The sequence below is a fragment of the Colossoma macropomum genome, unplaced genomic scaffold (genome assembly GCF_904425465.1).
Source record: "Colossoma macropomum unplaced genomic scaffold, Colossoma_macropomum, whole genome shotgun sequence".
Lineage (NCBI taxonomy): Eukaryota > Metazoa > Chordata > Actinopteri > Characiformes > Serrasalmidae > Colossoma > Colossoma macropomum.
The window spans coordinates 3,096,117-3,123,042 of record NW_023494797.1 but is presented as its reverse complement, the minus strand read 5'-3'; the positions used below and the strand labels follow the sequence as shown (position 1 = coordinate 3,123,042).

The 26,926-nt window shown below is 40.0% G+C and overlaps 1 protein-coding gene across 10 annotated transcripts in view; it reads right to left on the bottom strand.

The window, feature by feature from the left end:
* chd9 (chromodomain helicase DNA binding protein 9) overlaps positions 1-26,926 on the bottom strand; it is a 96,096-nt gene that overhangs the window by 6,040 nt on the left and 63,130 nt on the right. For 9 of the 10 annotated variants that reach the window (XM_036584033.1, XM_036584027.1, XM_036584030.1 and 6 more), the window contains 23 exons: positions 24,781-24,918; positions 24,464-24,585; positions 18,636-18,879; positions 16,082-16,258; positions 15,726-15,869; positions 15,190-15,445; positions 14,478-14,688; positions 13,046-13,241; positions 11,783-11,956; positions 11,293-11,478; positions 10,603-10,713; positions 10,108-10,304; positions 9,550-9,749; positions 8,880-9,039; positions 6,836-6,925; positions 6,207-6,310; positions 5,434-5,551; positions 5,225-5,282; positions 5,055-5,103; positions 3,987-4,239; positions 3,585-3,790; positions 2,243-3,148; positions 18-178 (listed from right to left, as the gene is read on the bottom strand). In XM_036584033.1, coding sequence (XP_036439926.1) covers positions 18-178; positions 2,243-3,148; positions 3,585-3,790; positions 3,987-4,239; positions 5,055-5,103; positions 5,225-5,282; positions 5,434-5,551; positions 6,207-6,310; positions 6,836-6,925; positions 8,880-9,039; positions 9,550-9,749; positions 10,108-10,304; positions 10,603-10,713; positions 11,293-11,478; positions 11,783-11,956; positions 13,046-13,241; positions 14,478-14,688; positions 15,190-15,445; positions 15,726-15,869; positions 16,082-16,258; positions 18,636-18,879; positions 24,464-24,585; positions 24,781-24,918 — 4,461 coding nt within the window. The remainder of the gene's footprint in view (positions 1-17; positions 179-2,242; positions 3,149-3,584; positions 3,791-3,986; positions 4,240-5,054; positions 5,104-5,224; positions 5,283-5,433; positions 5,552-6,206; positions 6,311-6,835; positions 6,926-8,879; positions 9,040-9,549; positions 9,750-10,107; positions 10,305-10,602; positions 10,714-11,292; positions 11,479-11,782; positions 11,957-13,045; positions 13,242-14,477; positions 14,689-15,189; positions 15,446-15,725; positions 15,870-16,081; positions 16,259-18,635; positions 18,880-24,463; positions 24,586-24,780; positions 24,919-26,926) is intronic. The other variant, XM_036584032.1, reaches the window with a different exon arrangement.

Sequence of the window (26,926 nt, the reverse complement as noted above, 5' to 3'; positions counted from 1 at the left end):
TCAAAATGAGGGCTTACCTTCGGCCAATAGGAAGCAGCAAGCATGTAGCCTCCCTGGACAGGTTGGGAGGGGTTAGTGATGCCGTTGGTCACGTGACTGTCCTGCATGTCGTCATGAGTGGTGCTATGAGATGCTACGCTGTCCTCATCAAAGCCTTTTACACCAGGCACTGCTGATGCTACACAGACAATTTTAGACCTCATTATTTTATGAAAGCAGGTAAACAACTGGCCATCACAGACACATACAATTGAGCAGTACACTGGGCAACACACAATATAAAAATGTGCCGACCTTACTGACATTCAACTAGCAATCTGCAGAAAAGCAGATTTCTTTGAAATCAATAGTCCAGTGACCTTAATCTGTCTGTCAAATGTATCTTGATGGTGCTAAATATATTTATTTCACATCTCTGATAAAATAGACCAACACTATAAAAGAGTAGCAGAGGCCGTTTCAAGTTTGTGCTCATGTATCAGATGTCTGCAATTTGGCAAACTATTAGTATATTACATAAAGAGGGCTTTTGCTTTTTGATATGCTATATTTTAGATATACACTCATCGTTTTTGTCTTGTTTCCCCATGTTGAGCAAAAGGTGCTCAGTACTGGTCCAAGAGATCTACCACCCTGCAGAGTACAGCTACAACCTTTAGCCTTCAGCCATAATCTAACACACCTGATCCAAGTAATGGAGGCCTTCCGGAACATCTGAATATTAGAGCCAGGTGTGTTGGATCTGAACTCCCCAGGGTGGTAGATCTCCAGCACCAAGATTGAGAACCCCTGATGTGTACTGGATATGGTGTCTTTTCATGCCTACAAATACCAGCAAACCCTTGCACCATAGGAAAGCATTATCAAGAAATGTTTAGCAATAACTCCTGAACTTGGAGTGTTACACTGCTGTGAACGTGTGCAATGAGGCACTCAAACAGAGGGGGCGGGGGGGCGGGGAAAGGTACCCTTACATATCGGTGGCTATCAAAATTAAATTATTTTATAACTGAACTGCTTCAATACTACAGTATCAAAACATTTAGTGCCATTCGGTACTGAATTTTAATACGCAAGTAGTCAATCTTCTCAGCATCTGAGGGTTGATAAGCATGCTTGTTCCAAAATCTAGACTGCTGATTGGCTGTCTTAATTACATTACTTATGCATGTTATTAATTACAGTGTTTTTATATACCCACAGCCAGCATCTCAGACTCATTCCTGGTTTAAGTCACACCCACTAGCAGTTAGTAATTTTTGAAAAGCTACTGAAAACACTAGCGTTCTGGAATCGGTATTGAAGTCAAGGCGTCAGTCTTGAAAAAACAAAAAAATTCAATATTGATAACAATACCCAGCCTTACAATCTTCTAGCATACTCTTTGGACTGTTATGTTACCACAGTGAATGGGTTTTGGTCCCATAGAGTAGGAGTGAGCAATTTGGTATTTTCTACTATTCAGATGATAATGATACCACAATATATACCAATAATATACCAAAAAAAAACAATAATAGTAACAGTAATAACAATAACAAAATCTACAAAATAATAATAATTAATGTTATAACTAGTATTGGTCCAAGCAAAGACGGTCCGCGTCACTAGTTTTTTTACCTGTACTGCACTTTAGAGCAAGCCGGATTTGTCAGGGAAACTGCATATCTGGCAACCCTGAGTAAGAGGGAAAAATCTGTTTTGTCCAATACAGAGCCGTGGCACTGGTCCAACAGAATGATACTAAAAAAGTTAAAATGGAAAGTCTTGCAAAGTAAAAATGTCTGGGGCGTCGCTGTTTGCGGTTGACTATGTTTGGGCTTATCACGGTATCCACGCTACAGGAAAACATACATCATGAGAGACCGTCATACCAGTATACCACCCACCCCTATCATTAGAGCAGTGCTTTTCAATCCTGGTCTGGCCTGCCTTGAACGTTTTAGTTTTTTCCCTGCTCCAGCACACCTGATTCAGGCCATTAAGTCATTAACAAACCCTTCCAGGGGACCTCCAGGACCAGGGTCAAGAACGACTGCCATGCAGAACTCAACAGCAAGATGCTCAATGAAGCTCAATTATTGGATTAACTGTTTGCAATTATATAGCAGAACTTAAAGGAAATACACCGCTACAACAATCTGGTCTGAACTGAATAAGTTGTCTTTTTTTTTTTTTACTGCACAATTCATCCACAACAGTGTGCACCAGTAGCTTTGCAGTTGACAACTCAAACACTCACTGTTCTTTGGAGCTTCTTCACTGTCGCTATCCTCAGAAGATGATGACGATGACGATGAAGAGGACGAGCCAGAGGAACAAGAAGATGATGAAGATGAGGAACTAGATCTTGAGCGTGAAGAGGAGGAAGATGAAGACGAGGATCTTGATGAAGAACTTGATGAGGAGCTTGATGAGGATCCATCAGAGTCAGAGTCTGAGCCGGACCGTCTTCTGGATTCCTTGTGGCTTCTCTTGCTCAACTTCTTCTGTTTCCGGGCAGCAGAGTTTGGTGTGAGCGGTTTCGTTCTGGCTGCCACCATCCGTCTCTCGTTTTCTGTTCCTTTCGCTTCCATCTCTTCTTTCACCCCCACCTCTCCAGTGGGTGTAGGAGGCCTAACAGAAGGACTCCATCTCTCCGTCCCTGCCTCTTTCTGTCTGCTCTCCTCTTCTCCCTCTGTAAGTGGCTCCACCTTAGGCATGACTTCTTCCTCCCTGTGGGCAGAGTTTGCTACCAGTGGTGATGCTGGACCTCCAGGAGCCTGGTTCTGCAGTAAGGGGGTTGGAGTGCGGGACTGCCCAAGCAACAGTGCCTGGTTTTGGGCTTGGGTTTGTGCTGGAACCCCCTTGTTCTGGCTGTAGTTCCTCTGAGCAGCCATGAAGCAGAGCTCTGGGTCACGCAGTATGTGGTAATCCGTACGGCTCACCCCATGCTTCGCTGCTCCGATCAGCAGGTCCCGGTCATGGGTTCCCGGCTCCCACCACACTGGCAGGTCTGGTCCCAGCTGGCACAGTGCCAGGCGCTCATAAAGCTGTGGGTGCCGCAGCACCTGCTCTCGCACTTGTCGGAGCAACTCTATGCGATACAATGTACGAGATGCACGCTCTTCTGTGATTGGCTGGATGGACAGAGAGGGATCCACTACATCTGAAGGAGGAAGACAAGGGGGAAAAATAGGGATTGGTCTTTCTTATGAACTTCAAGCCCAAAAAACACCACCAACTTTGTAAAACTAAACATTGACATTTTTTTAATTTAGATTTTATTTTTTCAAGAGATATTCTACAGCAATAATGTACAACTAGCTAATTTTTCATTTGTTTTGTTCCTGGTGATTTCCCTGTAGCTCTAATCATATCCACTCCTGTTCCACTCAGTTGCTCCTGAAGGGTTCATGAACTGAATCAAGTTAAATCAGGAGCTTGTAAATAAATAAAACTACTTAATGTAACTGATTTATCAACAAAGAATGGTGACACAGACTGTTGGTAAATTGTAATTTATTTCAGAAAATTTGGAAAATAATAATGCTTCCTTACACATTTCTGGCCTGTAGTGTATGTGCATGTGATATACTACTCACCGCCTTCCCTCACTGGCAGGCGGCAGACCCTCCTGCACATGGCAGTGAAAGCACAGAGGTATTTCTGGAGACTCTCATCTGTTTTCTTGTGCAGACGAGCCATTGCCCTGAACTTGGTCCAGTCGAAGCAACCCAAGTCTGGGTCAAACACCACCCCAAATGTAGAGACCACACGATAGAAATCTGCCTCTTCTCTCCTGGTCCACCTACAAAAAAGGAGAAAAGACAAAAGATTGAGTACCAAAGAGGACAGGGTATCTATTAAACTTAAACATGTTTTGTTTTTTTTTTTAAACTGCAAAATGACAGCATGCTTCATCATAATAACAAATTTCAGTTCAACAAAGACTATTTTAACTAACAACAACAACTCGAAATTGTGTTCTTTGCAGGACGTCTCACCTTTGTTGTCTCTCAATCTTGGCGGCCATTTTGGGATTAAGCGTGTGGGTGAGAGTTGGTGGCAGAGGGCAGAGGGAGGGACCCATAGTCTGCTGGGTTTGATGAATCTGCAGGATCTGTCTGCTCTTGGTGAAGCGCTGCGAGGCTGTAATGAGGCGCCGCAGTCGAGCTGTTAACGCAGATGGAGATGGCCAGTACGATCCTGTCCCGGCTCCAAGAGAACCACCTCCACCATCTAACACAGAACCACCTTCTAAAAACACACACACACGCGCGCGCGCACACACACACAATTAGAGTCCTGCAATGAGACAAACTCTGGTGACACCGTTTTGACTATGTTCATATACATACATGCACAAGTTACTAAAAAATCTGAAAAAATACAGAGTTAAGTGAAGCACTCATTTTATGTTTTTATGTAAGTGTAAAATTCACTCGTATCTGCATGTAAGGCTCGGCAATAAAACAATAACAATAATTACTGCAATATAACTTTCTTTGATGGAAATATAAGAAATGTTCGAAATGCTTGATGGACCATTCTCACACTTCCACATTTTGCCACATCACCCCCTGTAAGAAGACAACGAGTCCTCATCGCTATCCAGTGTTGTACTCTGTTAACTCTGTAGCTCTGTTAGCTTAACGAATTACTCTCAGATATTTTTCAATAATGAAACTTTAAAACATTTCCTCTGTGTGCTACCACGAGTGCGGTCACATAAAAAGATAAGCTTACAGCCCCATATTAATGTCAGCTGAAGGTTGGCATTTTTTGTGGTGTTATCCCCCCCCCCCTTGTTTTTAACCAACTATCCATTCATGAACTCTTACAGGTAGCTGAATATCAAATTCAAATTGCATATCCCCATAACATGACACAGATCTGATGTTTTCAGCAGACATGTGTAAACATAAAAATCTGATCTTTACAAAACAAGTCAAGATTGGATTGGAGCAAAAATCACAAAACGTGCAATAAGGCTTGTAAAGTGAACTTAGCCATGGATGTATAAAGCAGCAGCAGATATATGACGCTGCCCTGCAGAACAGAATTTCCCATACCTCCTCCTGTATCTGTTATAACCAAATCACCCGGAGAGGAAGCATCATCCTACAGAACGAGGAATAAGGATCATATTAAAAACAGTAAGAATATTCAGTCTACTTAATATGGACTAGAATAACAATATTCTGCCTATTGATCAAGTCTATGAGTTCTGTAACTGTCTTACCTCCATATCGTCTTTTATCAAAGCCGGTGCAGGCTTATATTCAGGGTCATCAACGTCCCTGCACACAGACATGAACACCAAACGTCAAGATGACACAGAGAGCAACAAAAGAACTGTCCCCCACATCTTATTTCTTATGGTACGTGTGTACATGTTTGAATGTGTCTTTCTACAAAAAGTATCTGTTTAAGTGTATGCTCATATCGTACCCATCCATAAAGTCATTTCCTCTCTGTTCAGCAGCGATGGCCTTCTCGTCTGGCCGGCCTACCCGCTCTAGGAAGCACAGAGCAGGATCTGCACGAATAGTGTTGTACTTCTCATAACCTGCAAAGCACAATCCACAGTTAGACTAACAGACAGCAGACTGCAAGAGGTTACTGTGATCTCACATTAATGAGACATATGCTCACTGCTGTAAGAAAACCTTGTATCTTTGCTATGATGACTGTAAAGTGTAAGGAAAATGTTTTAAAAAATAAATAAAAAAAGGACTTTTTTACACAGCTTTACACTTATTTTGATTTTACTACTTTGAAATATTTTGATTTTACTACTTTGCTACTGTGAAATATGCAATCTGTGACATGTTCAGATTTTAAGAGAATGTCATTAACATTTTCCCAACAGTATTTACATATTCATTATCACTGTAGCAATGGAATAGTTCGGCTAAAAATCAAATTAACATGATTTATCACTAACCCCAGATGAAGTGTGCTTCTTTAGTTTACAACAGGAGATGCTAAGCTAACATTGCTTAAGACTGTCACCAAACTTGTCTCTCGATTGTCAACAGATGCTCAAAAACATCTCTCAACCTGTTCAAAATGCATCCAGATCTTCATTTATTTTGTGTAGACAAATCAATTTGATTTAGAACATACACCTGCCAACACATAGCCCTACTTACAACACTGACCATATTCGAAGACAGCAATACAGGATTAGGGAGACAACAATGTGTGTTTGTTCTGCTCACCATGCTTGTAGACTCCTAGCAACAGACACTTGTCTGCAAGAGAATCCCACCATAAAGCAGGCAGCTCAGAATGATCCGGTTCAGGAACACAAATCTCTACCTCACTGAAAGAGACAACACAGAGTTAAAACAGGCAGGCAAAGGCTTAAACCCAAGCAATTACCAAGAGTCTCAAGCAGACGTAACATGTTTAGGCATTGCAGTTTAAATGTGTCCTTCGCAAGGCTTAGTCTGTGTGCGAAATTAGTCGGTGAACCGCAATATTGTCTTTGAACAGCAGATGGCACTGCTATGCAGCCCAAACACAATGAATTAGATAATCTGATATGAAAAGTTTATTTTTTTACATATTCAAATATTAAACCATATGATTTTATGTTAACGATTTACTCATTCTCTTGTACACCACAAGACTGACATTTAATTTTCATTGGCTTACATTATTAAAACACAACATAACAGATTCTGCAGCATTAAAAATTTATTTTTCATCATTTTCACATGGCTGAAAGGAGTAATTCATCATCCTTATACTGGACTACAAAAAAGTAACAGACGAAGCAAAACAAAAAGCTCTAGAGGCTTTATGACTGTACGCAGAGAAGGTGAAAGGTCAAGGTTAGCCTCACCTGGCTTCAGCTCCATCCAGCACTCTCTGACTCTGTTCACCAATGACCTCCTGTTTCAGATAGTACAGCATTCTCACTCTCAACAGCACCCTACACGGATGAGAGAAAGAGTGAGAGAGCAAGGGGGGAGGCAAGGGGAGAGACAGAGAGAAAAAGAAAAAGAAAGAGAAAGAGAAAGAGAGAGAGAGAGAGAGCTCACAATAAATACATATAGCCAGGGCAACCAAGCATGATATGCTGATTACTGGGAATACCTTTTTTCCCCTTATTATTAATAATAATTTTTAGACACAGTACTGTGGAAAAGTCAGAATCCATCATTCATTTAATTTCCAGTCAAATGGTCAGTAGTTTGTCAGTTTTCAGTGTCAGGAATGAAAGCAGAAAACGTATCTAACAGAAAATTACACAATAGCATCAACAACTAAGCACAACACAATGTTTTCAGTATTAAGTGTGTCAATCTTTTTTCCCCCTGCCATTCTTTACAGAAGACATGCTTTCAGTTTTTCAAAGAAATCTGCAAGGACATTTTCCCACATCTTACAAGTTGGCTGCACTGCTTCTCACAATCCAAGTAATCCGAAACACATTCAGTGACACGGAGATCTGGGTTACCAAGGTGGTCAATACACTGTTCTGAGAACCGTTGCCGCTTCTTTCTTTGTCCATTTCCTTTTCTCAGTAACTGCTTCTTGACAGCTAAACATGCCTTCAGACCTACAGTGTTGAGTTGTCTTCTCACAGTGGAAGGATGGACAGAAACACCTGTGGACTTTTTCAGATCTGAAGCAAGAGTGGAGCGTGATTTTCTCCTCTTTCTCAAAGATGAAAGTGTTAAGTACTGTTTATCTGTGGTGAAAGTTTTGGTGGTCTGCCAGGTCTTGTACGGTTGTTAGGAGCCTCATTTTATCTATAACTTTTCAAGAGGTTTTGAACTTCACTTCAAAATTTTTTCTACTTATTTTCCTTTGACTTTCACCTTCCTTGTGCAAGTGGATTATATATTATCTCCTCAGAAATATTTCTTGAAATATGAATAACGTACTTAACGACCATTTTTACTGGAATAAACATACTAATATTTTTACTTAGTGTTTTTTTTTTAATGAAATACAAACACATGCAAGTGCTTTATGACGATGCAGTGAATATTCCAAAGCAATGACATACACTCATATAATGTGTAATCTGATAGGCCACAGCACACGTCTAGATACACAACACACACACACACGTTGGCATTCCAGTCCTGACAGAAAAACGCAGATGTAGGCAAAGCTGATGTGTATCCAGTGTGTGTGTGTGTGTGTGTGTGTGTGTGTGTGTGTGTGGGGTGGGGCATGGGCGGGGGGGTACAGCTCCCACTAAACAATAGGGAACTTTCTGTGGTGGCAAAGTGCCCTGTGTCCTCTCTTTGACTCTCTCACACACCCCAACCAACACGCCAAACGGCTTTATGAACCCAATCAAAATCATGCACCATCACTTGCCAAATTTGTGATAAAGAACAATATTAAACTCAGCCTCTGTGATCCACTGCAAAAATCCATCAGCAAAATTAATTTCCCCCAACATGCCACTATTCAAACAAATCCTCAGCAAAACAGCATTTCTCTGAGTTCTTGGGTTTGCCGATACATAGTTTGTAAAAAAAAAAACTGCTGCCAAAAACAAACAAACAAACAAACAAACAAACAAAAAACCCACATGCATAAGCTTATAAGCTCCATTACGCTTTCCACGGTTTCACATTTTATTCTTGCATTAAATTGAGCCACTAAAGCTCAGCCACCTGGACACAATTTCAACTGCACGACTGCATTCACATCAGACTTCGTCCATTATTAAAGCTAACTGCAGTGGAACAGCTTGATTAATGAATTCACATTTGATTGTTACTAAGCCCAAAACTCAGTACTTTACTAAATTACTTGAGCATGTGTGTTCAGTAGAATGATATAGAATGAGTATAAATGTCAACATATCAGTGGATGCAGTAAACAGGGGGTTAACATTAAGAAAATACTACCAGTACACATACTTGTTGCAGTGGTGCTTGAGGTGTTTCTTGTACCCGTCGTCAGATAGCATGTGTTCTGGGTTGTGTTTCCTGATCCACTCGGCCTTCTGGATGTCAAATGTGCTGGACTGAGTCTTCATCTTCTTCCCCTTCCTCCCTCGAGGAACTGGCGTGGACAGCCCTGGAGGAAACAAACACACATAATTAATGTTCACTACACTAGAGGAACTACTATGCACAGCACATTTGGAATATTTTTTTTCTACAGTAAATCAGAAAAGTGAGATCGTGTCTGATTGAAGTGTCAATTAAATGGTAGCTCCCAGTATAAAGCATTACTTTATATTCACATCGTCATCGACTTGCAGTTTTCTACAATCATTTCTATGACCACGTGTGACACAAATATACAGATACACAGAAAATGCAATCCATCAGAAACTAGCTTCTCCAGCGTTAATTTTGCTGCTCTCTGGAACGCATGAGTTTTATCATTGAGGATACATGTAAAAATTGTATTACAGCTGTCCCTCTGATACACTAATCTAATCCAAAATGGGCTAAAGTCAACAACATTATTACAAAAAAAAAAAAGGTCACCAGATTTTTACTTTTACTAAAATAATAATGTTTGTGATATATTTGCACCACTATTCATATCTACTGAATGGTCATGCTTCTCTGGTCCTACCCAGATGGTTCTGGAGCTCCTTGGTCCTGCCATCCTCTGTCGGGGCAATCAGGTCCCACATGAAGCTTTTGATCTTGTCGTCTCCTCGGTAATGCACGAGGCAGTATGCAAGAAGCGCTCTGCAGATCCACTCCACATCTTTCTCGCTCAGCTGCCTCTTAAAACGGCCGTGCTGCAGGATGTCCCTCCAGCGGCCCCACCTGAAAATGCACATCACAGCTGTTACCATTTTAAGAAAACACTCCACCCACTAAGATATTTACTGTTATGGTAAAAATAGTAAGTAGGACAAAGGACATAGCTGTAGAGTTGTATCAGAACCACACCTAATCTCTTTACAACAGAATTAAAGGACCAAAAAAAAAAAAAACACATGAAACAAGACTTGTTTACTTTACACATCTTTTTCTTTCCCTGTCTACATTGCTTAGTTGAAGATGAAGGAACATCATTAAATGACAAAAAAAAAGAAAACCTCAGACAACAAACAGTAAGAAGATTTGGTGTAAGGGTAAAATTAAGTAAATTCGATTTTCTGCTAACAGCACATGCACTTACCCGTACACCAAAAGGTTTTTCTCCACACGGAAGCACTCAGTGCGTCCATAGCTGTTGAGGCGGTCATATGGACGTCGCAGTTTTGGCTTGTCGTCTCCACTGCTTTCACCCTCTGAAAGCTCAGCCAGCTCATCTTTAGTGGCACTGAACGGCCGTGTCTGCTTCCGCACCCTCGGCGTGTCTATCACCAGGCTGTTCTGTTGTTCACAAGGGTGAGATATAGAGTAAAAAAATAAAGATGGAAAAGCAAGAGAGATGGAACTTCTTTAGCAGTTGCTGTTTTGTTGTCAAACTCTGGTTGTTCTATTACTGATATTTTTTGTTCATTTTAGTTATACTGAGTATTTTACAAAGCAGGAAGCAGTAGCTGTAATTATAATCTGATTCTCAAAAAAAAGGAAACATTACTATGAATCTTCACTAAAATTAACTAGTTGTTCTCCTAAAAAAAGAGCAACCATGCCACCTTCCCTATGTTGCCCACATTCAACTCACTCTGCCATTGACGGTGTCCATGTCAATCTCAGCCTTCTTGGCCCATTTGTCCCAGAAGTTGGGGTCGTCCAGAGAGATGTCTGTGCGGTTCCCTGAAGCTACGAAACTGGCCTGTGAGTTTAGAGTAGAATGTTTTACTTGAACGTAAGACAGAAGTGCTAAAGTCATGCAAGAAGATTATAGACCAGCAATTCCCTCCAACAACTGCAATATATAGCCTTAGCAACTTCTATTCTCTTACAACTACGTTAACAATAAATTCTTACATTTTTTATTAATATTAGGATTTAGTGTCTGCATAAATCTGACCTTATTCATATAGCATATCTGATGGCCCATGTTTAATTGAAGTCTTTTCACAACTGTTTTACACAGGTCCATGGCCCTTCAAACAAAAGTGCTAGCCATTTTTGCAGTTTTTTCAAGTTCTGGAAGATGTGAATGATGTGTACAGGGAATAAGGGGGGGTGAGGGTCAGTATACAGTATATCACTGTATACAAATAATTTGTTCAGGTATGTGCAATGCTAAATTTAAAAGAAGGAGAACATGGAGGTTTCATAATTGGTGGGTAGATTTTCTTGCCATTCTTAATGCTTTGCCTAATGGGCTGGTATTTAAAAGGACAAATGATTGACCCCCAAAAATGGCCACTAAATGCCAAGAGTGGCAGATAATCAGTAGGCCAACCTTGGCAAAGGTGGACCCCCGTCCCTCTGACTCAATGGTGATGGTTTTGGTTCTGCGTTGGAGGATCTGGTCGATATCTTCCTCGCAGAATTTTGCTCCCTCATCTTCCTCGTCCATTAGGGCACCATATGCCCCACGCCTCAACAGGTCCTCAATCTCTTTCTTAGAGAGCTGCTGCTGGATCTGCTATATAGAAAAGAGACAAAGAGTGCGTGAGTGTGATCAGGCAGGTTTCCATCATCTTTACTAAAGAACCTGTGAAAAACAATCTTTTTAAGGGTGTATCGTTATTACAATGTGAAGAATAAATTACACATCAAAAACTACAGGAAAATCTGTTTCATTTGATACATGATCACTTTGATCAAAGGTGCCCTTTTTCATAGGGTTGCACTTCCATAACATTCAGTTTATACCCTCTATCTATCATCTCAGAATGTCCCTATAATTATGACAGCTGATGCTTTTCTTGCTTAACTCAGTAACTTACCCCTCCACCCCCTAGGCTGTTGTCTCGTCCACTCATGCTCTGTAGCACAGCCTTATCCAGTCCCAGTTTGAGGCTGGCTCTGTCAAACATCTCTCGTTCATAAGAGTTACGTGTGATCAGCCGATACACTTTAACTGCCTTATTCTGACCAATCCTGTGGCAGCGAGCCTGGGCCTAGGAGGAAGAAACATGTGAAATAGTTGCCCATTTACTCTTTGTGGAGACCAATGTAGAACATCATTGAGATAAAGAAAACAATACTAAAACAAACAAATGAAGAGTTCAATACTAAAAACAATTTCAACTTCAGGCATGAGAAGTGCACAGAATGCAAATCCCAGGCAAACAATCAAGTTTCCTGGTAACTAAGAAACTTTTAAGCCAAACCCACATTTATCACTTTTTCCAGCTGTCCTGGCTCATCCAAATAATAAAAATGGAATGTACTGAAATTTCGGCAACCTAAAATTGTTCAGCTGAACAACAGTGCTATTGGTTTTAGGCCGAAGCAGAAGACTAAATAGGTCTACACTGTCAAACTCAAAAGACAAATTATTTTAATGACAACAAAACTGAGAAACACTGATTGAAAGTGCTATTTGTTCTCTCCTGCACTGATCAGTGCAGATGCGTTTAAACTGAAAAGCAGATCAACATTGAGAGTGTCGGGTGTCTGGGAACTACTTCCCATTTTCTATGATGGACGTTACGCAAGCGACTTATAATCTCTGCTCATGCAAAGCATCAAGGAGCTACAACACCCAAGAACTTCAATACCGGTTTGATACCACTTGAAAACACTACACCAGCTCGGTATGCAGAGGACAGCAACACAGAAGCAGACAGTGAAGTCTGTGCTAGCATGCCATAGCCATAAAAAATAAGCAAAAACAACTATCAAAGTGGCACGCATAAATAAACACAAATGAAATTCACTGATTTGGATGACCAACTGCTTTCCGTTGATGTGGACGTTGGATTTTGTGGTAAATACCGCAGTCTACAAACTGTAATAATTTTGTAAAGTTCATGTTGTGCAAACTGTTTTAGTGACGCTTTTTTGGTTTTCAGGCCAGTGTTCCCTGAACTTCAGTTTAGGAAAAGGATTTCTTCATTTTGCTGCATCACTAATAAAAATATAATCATGCATATTATTTCACAAGGAGATTAAAACAAAATAATGAAAGACTTTTAAACAGAAGACAGCAGGACATGTGCACATAATAGAAATGCTCTTCTAATTTATTTAAAAATCGTGTCTACCTGCAGGTCGTTCTGAGGGTTCCAGTCGGAGTCAAAGATGATGCAGGTGTCGGCAGCAGTCAGATTGATACCCAGTCCACCGGCTCTCGTGCACAACAGAAAGACGAACCGATCAGAGTCTGGCTTACTGAAGCGATCTATGGCTGCCTGCCGAAGGTTCCCACGCACTCGCCCGTCTATCCGCTCATAGAGGTATCTGAAGACCACAAACACAAATCAGGAAATCGGTAGGGTGCAGTTTTAAACCAAAAACAGATTTTCAAAGCAGACTGCTTCATCTGTGACAGAGAAAATCACCCCGGTGGGCCTTTACTGCATCTGGCCAAGTGGAAGTAAAATCTCATGTTATAGAGAGAGGCACTGGTCCTTCACCTTTCACTCTTGCTTTTCTCTTTCCTTCCCTCATTCTCTCACTCTGTCATTCCATCACATTATACCTCTTTGCCCTGTCATTTCTCTTCTTTCCCCATCCTCTCTTTCTCTGACCTACTTCAGGCTGTTTAGCGCTCTAGGCTCTTTCAGTGTCTGATGTGAGCTCTCTAGGGGGTCTGTGCCCTTCTACTGAACCATGGCTAGACCTGCCAACAGCCCCCCTACACACAGACCACAGACTTGTTTTTACACCATCTCAGGACATGAGATCATACAATTGTTTCACATATGTACAGTACTGTGCATAAGCTAGACACTTTTGTTTGTTTAACTGCCAGTGAAAATGACTATTAAGTACAAGTTATTCATTTTTCAGAGTCAGAAAAAAGCAGGAAACATATTTAATAGAAATTTAAACAAAAGTTTCCTATACTAATTATAATATCAAATCTAATGAGCCTGCCATTCCATTTGTCCACTCTTTTGTGTACCTACTGCTATTCACACTATTCCATCCTTCCTTAAAAGAGAGTGGGCACACTAAATACAGAAAAAACTGATATTACATTAAGTTGTTGAGACTTCTGTTTAATTTTCTGTAAAAATGTATGTCTGCTTTTTTCCTATGGCTGAAGAACAAATAAATGAATGAAAAAGTCGTATCTGACTTTTGTGCAGAACTGTATAGATGACCACCTCTACATAAGATTTCAGGGTAGCCCTATTAGCCCTTTTTTCCTACAGAGTACAAAAGAAAAATGTACAAAAACAAACATATACAAATACGCACATATATAAATGCATGCACACACAGGTGTAGTTAAGCGCATACACGCGCACACACACACACGCACCCACACCATCATAACAACTCTGCATTCCAGGATCCAGTGCTTTCCTCATTACCCTTTTTTCATTTCAAAACAGCTTTCTAAGAGAATCAGCGGCTGTTCCTGAGACTGCATTTCTAAACAAATCCACCAGGAGGCACTTCACAGTTTTTATTATTGAGGTCATCATTAAATTAAAGCTGCTCCAGCAGCATGAGACGGCCACTCACCGTTTCTGGATGAGGTAGTCTTCCAGGATGTCGAGGCACCGCACCATCTGGGAGAAAATAAGGACTTTGTGTCCACCGGCCTTCATTTTGGGCAGCAGCTTGTCGATGAGGACCAGTTTGCCGGCAGACTGCACCATGGCCTGCAGGTGGAAGTCTGGGGCCGAGGGGCTGCACACCTCCCGGAAGTCCTCTAGGATTTTCTCTTCTGCCCCTGAGAGAGACACAGAGAGAAGTTGATGTGAGGCAACTTCGTGGTGTCTTAGTGTAACAGTATACCCATATTATCCTCTTACTCCAAATATAATTCACCCCAAATGTACTACATCAAAGTCTACTTTTATAGCTTTCCACTGGTGACTGAACAGGTAATGGAAGCTCATACCCCAAAAATTAGCACTGTGCAAGAAATGAATGCATGTCTAAATCGTCATACAGCTGCCTCAAACCTTGAATTGTTATCTTGTTTACACTTGCTTATGTGGTATGACACTGCATAACTTATAAAAACTGCCACATTATGAACAAAATTCAGTGTTCAAAATGCTGGCAACTGCTGTTTTTTAGCTATGAGACACATTTTGTCCGAAACATACTTCATACACCCAACGCATGACCAGCTAAATTGTATATATTTGATTTTTTTTCCCTGTTTAATATAATACAATTCCTATTTTTATCCAGTATTTATGCATGAGTACATTTTGGGGGTTACCTTTTATGAGGTAGGGGTGATTACAACATTTCCTCAACTCCATCATGGTGTTGACCAAGTTGGGGACATTAGCTTGACCGGCTCCCTTGGCCAGGAAGGAGAAGTTCTTCTCCAAGATGGCACGATAGTATTTCTTCTGGATGTTGGTGAGCTCCACTTCGATGATGGTCTCTTCTTTAGGAGCCAGTTTCTTCTCAACGTCCTCCTTTAGCCGACGAAGCATCATTGGTTTCAGAATTGCCTGCAGCTTTTGGACCTATAAGCACACACAAAACACTTCCATGTTAAACTCTGTACACTATAGTTGGCCCCTTTAACACTAGAACTCTTCTTCATTCAATCCTAAGACTATTCAGTTACTAGTACGAAATATTTGCTAACAACTACAAATCTGTAATGTAGTTATGAGTAAATGAAGTATGGACCCATTAGGCTTATCCATATCTATTATACCTCCAAACAATCATTCGATCAAATCAATCAATTATCATGCCCCACTCTCCCACAGACCCAACCAGACACAGTAATACACACACCTGCTCTTCAGTCTTCAGGTCCCCAAACTCCTGCATAAAGGTGTTTTCAGAGGGGAAGCGTGACGGCTCCAGGAAATGTAGCAGACTGAACAACTCCTCTACAGTATTCTGTAGTGGAGTGCCAGTCAACAACACTTTATGCTCCTAAAGATTAAAATGCAACAGGTCAGCAATGGTGGATATGAGAAACAGACAGAAACCAAAAGGTTTCTCTTAAAAAAAAACAAAAAAAACAAAACAAAACAAAAAAAAATCCCACAGCAAAACTAGCTAAAAAAAAAAAAAATAAAGGAATGGCATAGTCAATACCGCTCAGTATCATGTCACTGAATACGTGTTTGTGTTCTTTTCTGTACCAGGCTCATTAGCTTGAAGCCCTCCAGCAGCTTGCAGTTTTTGTTTTTCAGGCGATGAGCTTCGTCAATGATCACACAGCGCCAGTCGATGGCATTGAGTTCCGGACAGCCTCCCAAAATCATCTCAAACGTGGTGATAACTGCCTGAAACCGGTATGCCCCTCTCACAACACGACCCTGGAAGAAGGGCAGAGAAAGAAACAGTCAAATTAGTTTTGACTGCGCTCCACATTAGATCTACAACAACCCCTTCTTCTAACTGATTAGCCTATTGGCTATTAATCAAGTGACTGACTGAGCTACTGTTTTTTTTTTTGTTCCTTTCCCTTTGCCAGTGGGATGATTCAAATTTCCATTTGTGTGATTTCTTTTATGATGCAACAACAAAATAGAAACAATATTACTCCTAAGGTTTCCTGTAGCGCACTATAATCAGACAGCATTATCACATACATCATATAAACAGTGAAGAGCATTACAAAACTTGAACAATATACATGGACAATACAAACTCATGTTGACATTTTCTCCTAATCAAAGTCATCGCACATTTTGTCTAATCGCTGCAGACCTAACTCAATACTACAGCATGCTAGTGTCTACTTATGAAAAAGCCATGAAGGCGTGAGAGAGGACCAAATGAAATGCATACTCCTGACTTTTTAACTGATGGGCCTCTGTAGTCTCCTTTTGAAAGCGTGTGATTTTTTATGTGCGTGTGTGTAAGCATTTTGTTACCATCAAGGCTAAGCCTCAGGCAACAAGCTGGCACAGCACCATTCAAATCCCCCTGAGCATGCACTTCAACCCAAAGACCTCTTTTCTTCACCTGTCTGCAAATCTCACCTGTCACACAACCAATGCTGAACTCTGCCTTCCCCAATGAGAACTCACTCTCTCTTTGTATTTATGGGGATAAAAGAAACAGAGATGACATACCCCAGTAAGCTGTCTTCTTTCGTGCTTTGCTGAATGTACTGCATTTAACAGCTACTAGCACACACACAGAATTTTGTAATTTTGTGTGCATAGTTTGAATGTAGGGCTCATTCAATTAATCGAGAAATCTAATTTGCAGATTAAGTGACCAATCAATAACGTGTGTTGAAAGCTTGGGTGCTTTGTATGCTTTAAATGTTCATACATCACTGATGTGCTGAATGCCATCTCACTTTGCATATACTGCACTGCGCCACATTATTACTTTGTGGCTAAAAAACTCCCACACTTTGGACACTCTGGGTGTTCTGACTCTTGGCCTATAAACATCGCACTTGTAACTTTGGTGTTACTTGAAAGTACTGCTGTTGCACCGAATACCAGCAACTGGAGTCTCCACATGCTCCTTTACACAGTTATGTAATCAGTATTCAAAGTTTTGTGTTACAAACTCTTCTTTTATGGTGCAACGAAACAGAAGGCACATTGCTTCCTGCAGTGTACTGCAATCTTCTACAATAACCATGTGGATCACATGAACATCACAGAACATTAAAACAATAGTTTGGCAAAAATTTACACAATTTCCCACTTACCCATGAGATAGTACACAAGCCAAATTTTGCTTCTTTAGTTTTGACCTGGAGCTATGAGGATAACATTGCTAGCAAACGTGTATTTATGTGGATTTCTGTTCCCCAACAATACCTACTTTTTATAAATTAACAGTGGCTTATTGTTCTGGAATGTCATGACTTTTAATAAGAGCAATATTTAATAGCTAAAATAAATTCATTTTTATTATGCAAAACAGAAAAACAATATTTTCCTTGTAAGGTTCTTCTTCGACAACAAAGTGGACTAACTTACTTCAGACTACAACTCACTACTGGGATGTGAGAAACCTAGCATGTTTTGCATGTTGTGTTATCTGCCCTTATTTTTGGCATACTGGCATAACAGTAATGACAAAACATGTACCTTAAGAAGAATTTCAAGTGGTATACCAGATGAACTGGTGTGACACTATGAGAACTACACTATTACATGAGGAGAATTACATTTTCAACAAGAGCATTGTGCCAAATTTCACATAACGCAGGTATATGAATGCAACAGACGAAGCTTGCCATATCTGCTACGATTTACTTTCATAAATTAATCTTGAACTTTTGAACTGAAAATATGCTTAAAAAGAAAAACAACAAAAATCTCAAATAACCTATCTTTACCTGTGTGATGTGCATGGGTGCACTGGAAAGGGAGGCAGAATTTGGCCTAACATCTATTGTATAAAATCGATACCGACAGTAATTAGCTTTGTTCAGTTTTGATCTTATAGTTTTGAGGCTGTATTTAAACAATACTTGGGTGACTGATGACCTATATTGTTTGTTAGCAATGTTAGCTTCACAGTTCCAGCAGTAACATAACAAAATTTGGACAAACTGAGTACAACTGGAGTAAGCGGTGTAAATTAAATTGTACAAATTAGATTTTTTGGCAAACCATTCATGAAAGTAAATAGCTAGACAATAAAAATCTACATGAGCACTATATCCATGACTTGTCTAATGACAGCTGCAGCTCTAGATGTGTCTGAATGCTTTCTAACCTGAGCATCCCTGAAGTACATCTCGTACTGCTGCAGCATCTGGCGGCTGAGCACGCTGCCGTGGTAAACGATGACGTTGAGGTGTGTCCATGTACGAAACTCTCGTTCCCAGTTGGTGATGGTGGAGAGCGGGGCAATGATGAGAAAGGGTCCCCTTATCCCTGTGCGGTGGATCTCCTCCAGAAACGTAATGGACTGGATGGTTTTTCCCAAACCCATCTCATCGGCCAAGATACAGTTACGCCTGCAGAAAAGAGAAAGCCTATCATTACACCATTCAGCAGCAAAACAGGAAGAACTGCAGTATTTTGATAACACTGAAAGTTATTAACTATAATCCAAAGCCTGCAGCCACGACAGTAAGCTCTCAAAGAGAAATCCTGAGCTTGTATATACAGAGATTTGTTTTTACATTCCTGAACTGATGCACTGAATTTATTTTGCTTTTCAAGAAAACTAATACACTCAGCAGCTTTACAGAGATGAGCAATAGTGTGAAATTAGATTGTGTCTGTGTGTTTAAGTGTTTCTATGCTTCTGTGAGAAGTGTGTCTGCCCCTGTGAAAGGAGACAGGTGTGTGTGTGTGTGTGTGTGTGTGTGTGTGTGTGTGTGTGTGTGTGTGTGTGTGTGCTTCCGCAAAATGAGACGGGCTCCTTGTGTGTGTGTGTGTATATGGCTGGCATGTGGGCTCAGACATGCCGTCAGCTGCACGCCTCACTGGCTCCTCTTCCGCACTACTTAACAATCTGGCGCCTGGATCCACATCTATCCCCCTTGTGTGAAAAACCTCTCCCGTGCCCTGCCCTGACACACACCCCCACACTCTCTCACTGTCACATGAACATGAACGCTTTTTCTCTCTTTTTGTCATCACTTACTCACATACACGCACTAGAGATGAGTCCGAATTTTTAAACATTCAAATAGCAGGGCTCCACACTAAATCTTTTTCAGAACTATCCCAGAACTGTTTTTTAAAGTAAGTTAAAACTGACCGCCCAAAATATCAATCTGCTTTGTTAACATTACACCTCTCTTACGAATTTTTGTATTACCATATTGTGGATTCCCACAGATCCAACATGCATTGTATTGGGCATCACAAATTCCTAGTAAACAGTAATTACTAGCAATTATTAACCTTCTATTTCTCTTTGTTCCTGATTGCTTTTGGAATAAAAACAGAGCAAGGATCATGCTTTTGTGCCCTGTAACATAATCTGGGTCTGAAGTGGTTAAATTCTTGTGTGTATCATTGGTTAATCACTACACTAACATATCTGTCAAGATTACACAAAGACTTGTAAAAAAAAAAAAAACATGAAAAGTAAAGATTATTATGTAGGTTAACGTATGTTAAAGGGTTAGGTGTTCAAGGCAGAGCATGCTAAAAACAGACAGTATCACTCATTTAATTGTACTCGGCCTTGTAAAAATTCATCAATACCCGCTGATATGATGTGACGTAAGCCAAGTGTACAGTGCTGCGCTAATGAACAAACGACTCAAGCCGGCAGTGAAGGAGGTCTGCTTACACAGAAGTGTTAGTGACTGTGTGACAGTCGGACACGAAGTTGCTGGTCACTTTAAATTTTCTGCCGTGGCATATTCCCACCAAACCTATAATGTGAGATTTTAGCCCCTTTTAAAACACACAATCACAACTGCTTCCCCAATACAGGTGGAGATGCGTAAAAAATATAAGCAAGAGTTGACACTTCCTACCAAAGTCCGTATATGCCAACTTTACTCTGTTCGACTGAATCGAATAGCGAGGTATACATGTTATTACAGAGATTTTTTTTTTAATAAAATAAGCCATAGGGAGACTGTACTGTCCTACCATATACATCATCACCTGGCTTTTAGCTTCTGTGCACAGTGTTAGCAGCCCTGCACCATTTCTCTTTGCTCAGTATTTGGAGCGCAGCATGTTTTGAATGAAGCAGGTTTATTTGAAATTGTTCACAAACAGAGCGTTTCATGAAGCATGGGTCAAGCGTTTTTGCACAGTGTGAACATATAAATCGTAGGCTTTGTCCATATGTGACGGTCTACTCAAAAGCACGACGAGACTCAAGAGAACAAGATTTCTAAAATCACCCTGTGTAATGTCTGGATTTAGAGGACATACAGCTCAACCAGCTGAACGAAATACTTCAGACGTAAAACTCTCTAAGTGAGCTCCTTAGATGCTTAAGCCTCGGACTTGATTCCTGCTGTAAATGTACTACAGAGACCATTGTTTAAACCCACTCTTCTCCACTGCAGTGCTATCAATCAAAGGTAACTAATGTAGTATAGCTAGCTAAAGCATGTCATTTAAAATAAGCAAGATTTTAATGATTTACTGTTAAGGTACGTTGCACTATTAACTGTAAGTAGGTTACTAAGTATAGTACCAGATGTGTTATCCGCGAGTACTAAAAATTTGTGTCTGAAAAAAAACAATGCATCCCTGACAAGGATACTAATGTTAGCTGAGGTGCAAAACAGACGATTTGCATTTGTCTGTGCATCTTAAAGCCTTTCAATTGACACCTTCCTCTGTGTAAATTTCAAGCCACATGTTACCTGTTGTGGATTTGTGGTTTGGGTCTGATTTAGTATTTAATAGCAACATGCTGAGTGGCATCACTGTCCCTGGTGGAGTCTGGTAGCCTGTAGTCTTACAGGTCTTTTACTTTATCAAATTTGACCCAAATACCCCTCCCTAATATGTACACAAATGCACAGGATTGTGTCCTTCCATCTGACTACCAGCAAACCAAAAAGTCTCAGCAAAAGTACAGCAGTTTGTCATGAACTTCAGTGTCATTACGGTTTTCCCTGAGCTGTCGTGCAGAAACAAAACAATTCAAAGGTAAGAAACAATTCGACTTATCCAAATTTGTTGCTTAGAATATAGCCACTTTCTGGAAGCATGAGCACTGGGTTTCTGCATAACTAAACACTACAAAAGATAGCATAATTTCCAGCTCAGTATCATGAAAAACTTTTATCCATCAACACTCTACAGTACACTCCTTGTTTTTCTCCACTCCGCACACTGCTTTAGCTGCAAAATAACCCTCCCATTACATCCAGTGGGAGCCTGTGAAAAAACAAAAGGTTTGGCTAAATCAAACTAAAAATTACACATACAATGAGTAAAGCCCTGCACCGGAACACTGTGAAAAAGATACTTTTAAGACAGGTAACCGCACATCTACATCCTGAATATAATCCTCACTCTTATGTAGGGAAATACATAATTATGAGCTAGAATTGTTTCTTTTCTAAAAAGAAACTCACAGCACAGCCTACTAAGCTTTGCTGTTTGCACATTGATTAGTTCAAGACATTACTGTCATAAAAGGCTTCGTGGTTGCCATCTGAAGCTTATGCAACTAAGTTTGAATACATTCCATGCAAATTAATTAAGCAGTTAGTATGTGGTATTTTAGAAGACAAATCAATGAATTCCATGAGTATATAAATTAGTAAGTAAATGTTTCATTTATATAGTGCTTTTAAAATCAACTTTGGTGTTTCACCAAAGGAGTGGCTAAACTAAGAGTATAAGCATACCAAAAAAAGCAGGGAGACAAACAGAAAAAGTACTGCATTCTGACTTGCAAACTTGTTTATTTACAGGGGATGGTAAATATGTTCTATACTGGCCCAAGGCTCACAAACAAAAGTTCGATACTGCACACTGTAGTGGGCCTGAATTAGGATGTGCATTCCGACTAATTTTGATATTTGAATATGTGGATATTAGGGGTGGGAATCTTTAGGCACCTCACGATTCTATGAAGATTCAGAGGGCTGCGATGCGAATATAAAACGATTATCGATGCATCTCGATGCAACTTTTTTCTCTATACAGGATTGTTATCTTCCTACTGTCTGAGGACTTGGTAGTTTTAAAGCAAAGTCATTTTTGGGGGTTTTCGAGACTGGACGCTGAATCTCGGCTCCAAAGTGTGCAGCATAGCGCGAAAGCCCTGGTTCTCACGACTGAGAACAGACAGCAGACAGCAGGTCACACAGCACCGACGTCTGGCCTCGCTAGCAGCGAATGAAAAAAACAGAGATTAAGACGAACATTTGCATTTGGAGGACTTATTCGCATTTATAAGCAGTGCGGTTGGTTAAATCTGCAACGAGAGTTAAAAAAAGCTGCGAAAATGAACTCGCTTCTCTTTCGAATTTTCCCGTTCCACCTTAAATGGTGCAGCAGTTACATTCAGCGCCTAAGGCAGAATTTAAGGTGAAACGGGAAAATTAGAACGAGAAGCTGGTGGATGAGAAGCGACCTCAGCTTCGTAAAACAGCCAGATGCTGAGACATTTTACAAAAAACTCTTCTAGTTTTGAAGAAAAGTTTTCTGGCGGTGATGGGAGGAAAGCAGCTATAGCTGAAGCTTAAAGTAGAGCAAAGTAAATCTGCGCTCTCGTTTATATTTTTAGCCCATACTACGACATTAACACATACTGGACATTAAATGTTGCGGCTCCCAAGGTGGTTTGACTTTGTTGAAAGGATAAAATGGCTCTTATTAACATTTGCATTGTCACTCCTGATCTGACCTGGCTTTAACGCAGAGGGAGCCGGTCGGATTTCTCGCTCAACCACTTGTGTTTTTGTTATGTGCCGCCACAGACTGTCCGGGCGCTGCACTTACCCGCTTCCAAATTCCGCCTTTTGCGTTCAGTCAACGTTACGTTATAAATTAAATATTTAGCAAATCGATTTTTGACATTTGTGAATCGATTCAGAATCGTTCACGTCCGCATCGTGATGCATCTAAGAATCGAGTTTTTCCTGCACCCCTAGTGGATATGCAGATAAACACAGGTAAGGGAAAATCAGCAGCCAAAAGCAGCAAGCAGAAGAAAACATTTGACGTTTTACTATACAAAAAAGCTGAGGAAAATCCATAGCTTTAGTGTTGAATGATTAACTGAAGAGGCGTGCTAAAACTACAGCCAACTGGTTCAACACTGGATGCAGAGGATTCACCTTTGTACACAAGGTATTTCTCCTCAGTGGAATACGTGCCAACATGCTAGTTTGCCAAATAAATATGGTTCCACTGTTTCTGGACCTAGCTAACATCAGCTAGAATTTTTAGTCTAGTTAGCAATAAAACTATAGTACATCTGCCTTCTCAAATCACGTCATTAACAACACATCCTTGGCAACACGCTCACGCTCAGGTACTCATGTCTCAGAGTGGCACAGTGTAATACACATACTTACTCATGGATGCAAGCAAAATTGTAACATTTTACGTTTAAAACCTAAGAGCAAACAGCATTTGATTAAACTGTTTGACTCTATATTTTCTCTTTGTCTTTCTTTGATAACAGAATGTGACCCGAATAATAATTATAGTATAAAAATACTGGCACCTCAAAGTGTATACCTAGTACTTGGGTTCCCGTGCAGAGCCCTAGAATGAACTTGCTGCTGCTCCAGAAGCGAAAACAGGACATACCAATTGAAGTAGAAACCAAATATCTGTAGGTTTCCTTACACAATACAGCAGCATGGCAATCTGACAATCTTTTTGGTATAAAATACACAAACAATTATCTCAAATTCTGAACAGCTCGCCAACAAAATCAACTAGTAATCCTTTCAAAAAAAAGGAGCTTACACCACAAACCTGGGGCTTTAAGCAAGGTTGAAACGCTGTTGTCACACTAATAGATAGCAAAGAGACTTGGGAAGACCCACTTCTACAACCAATTGAACCAGCAACATAAAAAAAACAAGCACACAGAGAGACAAGGCACAACAAAAGGGACTGAGTATACTACAATGATATCAAACTGACCTGTTGTACCAGTTGAAGAGCAACCAGTTGACCCCCTCTAGCTGGTAATCCCTGAGACTGTTATCATTACGATACTCCCTCGAATGCTCAAGCTTCTTCCAGTGACTCGCTGGGGGGCGCTCCTGGAAAAAGAGAGAGGGGGAAGTGTTAAGGCTGGTTCTGATGTAATTCTGCAAACAGTTACATATGCACATAATAATGCTGTTGAAACAGTCGAAAGATTATTATTAAAAACTGTGATAAAATAACAGTTCTACAAAAAACTCAGAGCAAAGGAGGAGAAGCAGAAAGCAGGAGAGAGAAAAAGATGTCCTTACTATTCTCCTGGAGTCTGGTCTCGCTGCCTGCAGCTGCTCGAACTCCTCAATCTTACTCTGATCCACATCCTCCTTTAGCTCCCATGTGCTGTCCTCATATGGCAATGAACACCACTTCACCAGGTAATACACCACTGGCTATAATACACACACACACACACACATACATACATACACACACACACACGTTAACAAAAATCTTTACCTCATTCAACAATGCAAAACAATGCCTCACATTCCCTGAAAAAACTGCTCCAAGAAATACAGGCTAATAATTCCAACAAATCCGTGTTCTTGAGTGCTCAATTCAAAGCATGTGCTGGCTCAGCACAGATAAAACTAGCTCCCTGCTGAATTATGCTTCCAAATGAAAAGCAACTAGCAAAAACACAAGTTCATATTATGTCATAGCCCTGAAGAAATAATAGGCTATTTTGAGACATGAGAATGGAGAGTCTAAATTACTTGAATATTTCAAAATATTCATGGCAGAAAAAAGGTTTCAGATGAAGCCTTCTGAGCTCACACACTGCTACTGTTCCAAGGATGTAGAGGGTGTTTAATTTTAAGCTACTGTGACTCATTATCAGGTTAAAGGGGAATTCAACCATTTTTTTTTCAAATACAGTTGTATTAATGTTGTAACAGAGTTGTAATGTAATACAGTTGTTTGATGTGAAATGCGCCATACTACAGAACCTTACTTCATTAAAGGGCTACGAATTCCCTGCTTGATGACAGACATTGCTTTATGTTAGTTTTGGCCAAAGCTTAAGACCTGAAACGCGTTTTTCTTTATTTATACAGCTGTTTTAAAGCAAAAGAATTCCCAACTAAACTTTTTCCCCCCTCCATATGTACTACTATTTTCCCCATCATCAATATTACATTAACAAAAATCAAAAGACACATGAAGGTTTCGCTTATCGTTTTGGTTAATAAATAAAATGGCTTACACGGTGTTGTAGACACTGTGACCAGGTTCCTATCACCACCACTGTAAAGAAATCGGATGCCAAGTTTCTCTACATTTAACTATTTTACATTAAAACATGCTGAACAGCTTTATTTACATTTCAATAACTCAAACTTTAAAAGATCAGTATAATTTCCTTTTAAAATAAGAAAAAAAAAGTAAATTTGATATATGTGCTAATGTAATCCGCCGCATCCAGCCAGCGAAGTAACCAGAGAGCTTTGCGTTTCATTATTTAGATGACATTCATTTAGATTTACAAAACAAATATTTTAGAAATACTAATAAAAAACGAATAAAATACTTTTGTATTGTATATTAAATGATCATAACTGATCGAATCATCTGTAACTTTCCATTTCGTTTCACTATCACACACTAGGAATGTTAACTGTTTAACGAATGATAACAGTTAAAGCAACAAAAATCAAAAAGCTAATTTCATTTCATTTTCAATACACAACAACAGTTCATATGCAGTTCTGTATGCACGAGGGTCCTATAGAAGATTGCTAAAAATGAAGTGCACAGATTAAAAAAATAAATAAATAAATAAATAAATAAATACACAGTGGTGTTTGGGATCACTTTTTAAGAAGACGACAGCATAACTACATATCACGTTGGAAGCAAACATCCGCAGACCACTACATTGTCCATTTTCTCCGAAAGAAAATATAGTTCATGGCAGTATGATGAAATCAAACATGAGTGTGCAAAATTTTAGAGAAGGATGTGGTAGACTGCGACGGCTTTGGAGAGCTACTGAGGTACACTGACCCAAAGCTAGCTGTGGTCAGGGCATTTATGTTTGCTTTAACTGGGCCTTGTAATAAGGGATAAAAAAAAAAAAATTAAAAATAAAAAACTTTCAATGGCACATCATTTATTTCAGCAATTTCATCATAGTTTATCATATAATCATGAACCTATTACAGTTATCAGCCACTTGGTTAAAACAAAACCAGGCTCTCGTTTATGGTATGTTTAAGATGCTTTCAGCCTGTTTACTTCATACACATGCTTAAGCCCGGCCCAACCTATCAGCACTACATTCCACAGCCCACACAAGGAACACTTTATAATATCTCAGAGCATTAATACAGAATTCATGCTTATAATTGTTTGTAAATGAAGTTTTTAAACAATGGCTTCTAAAGCGTCTCAGCC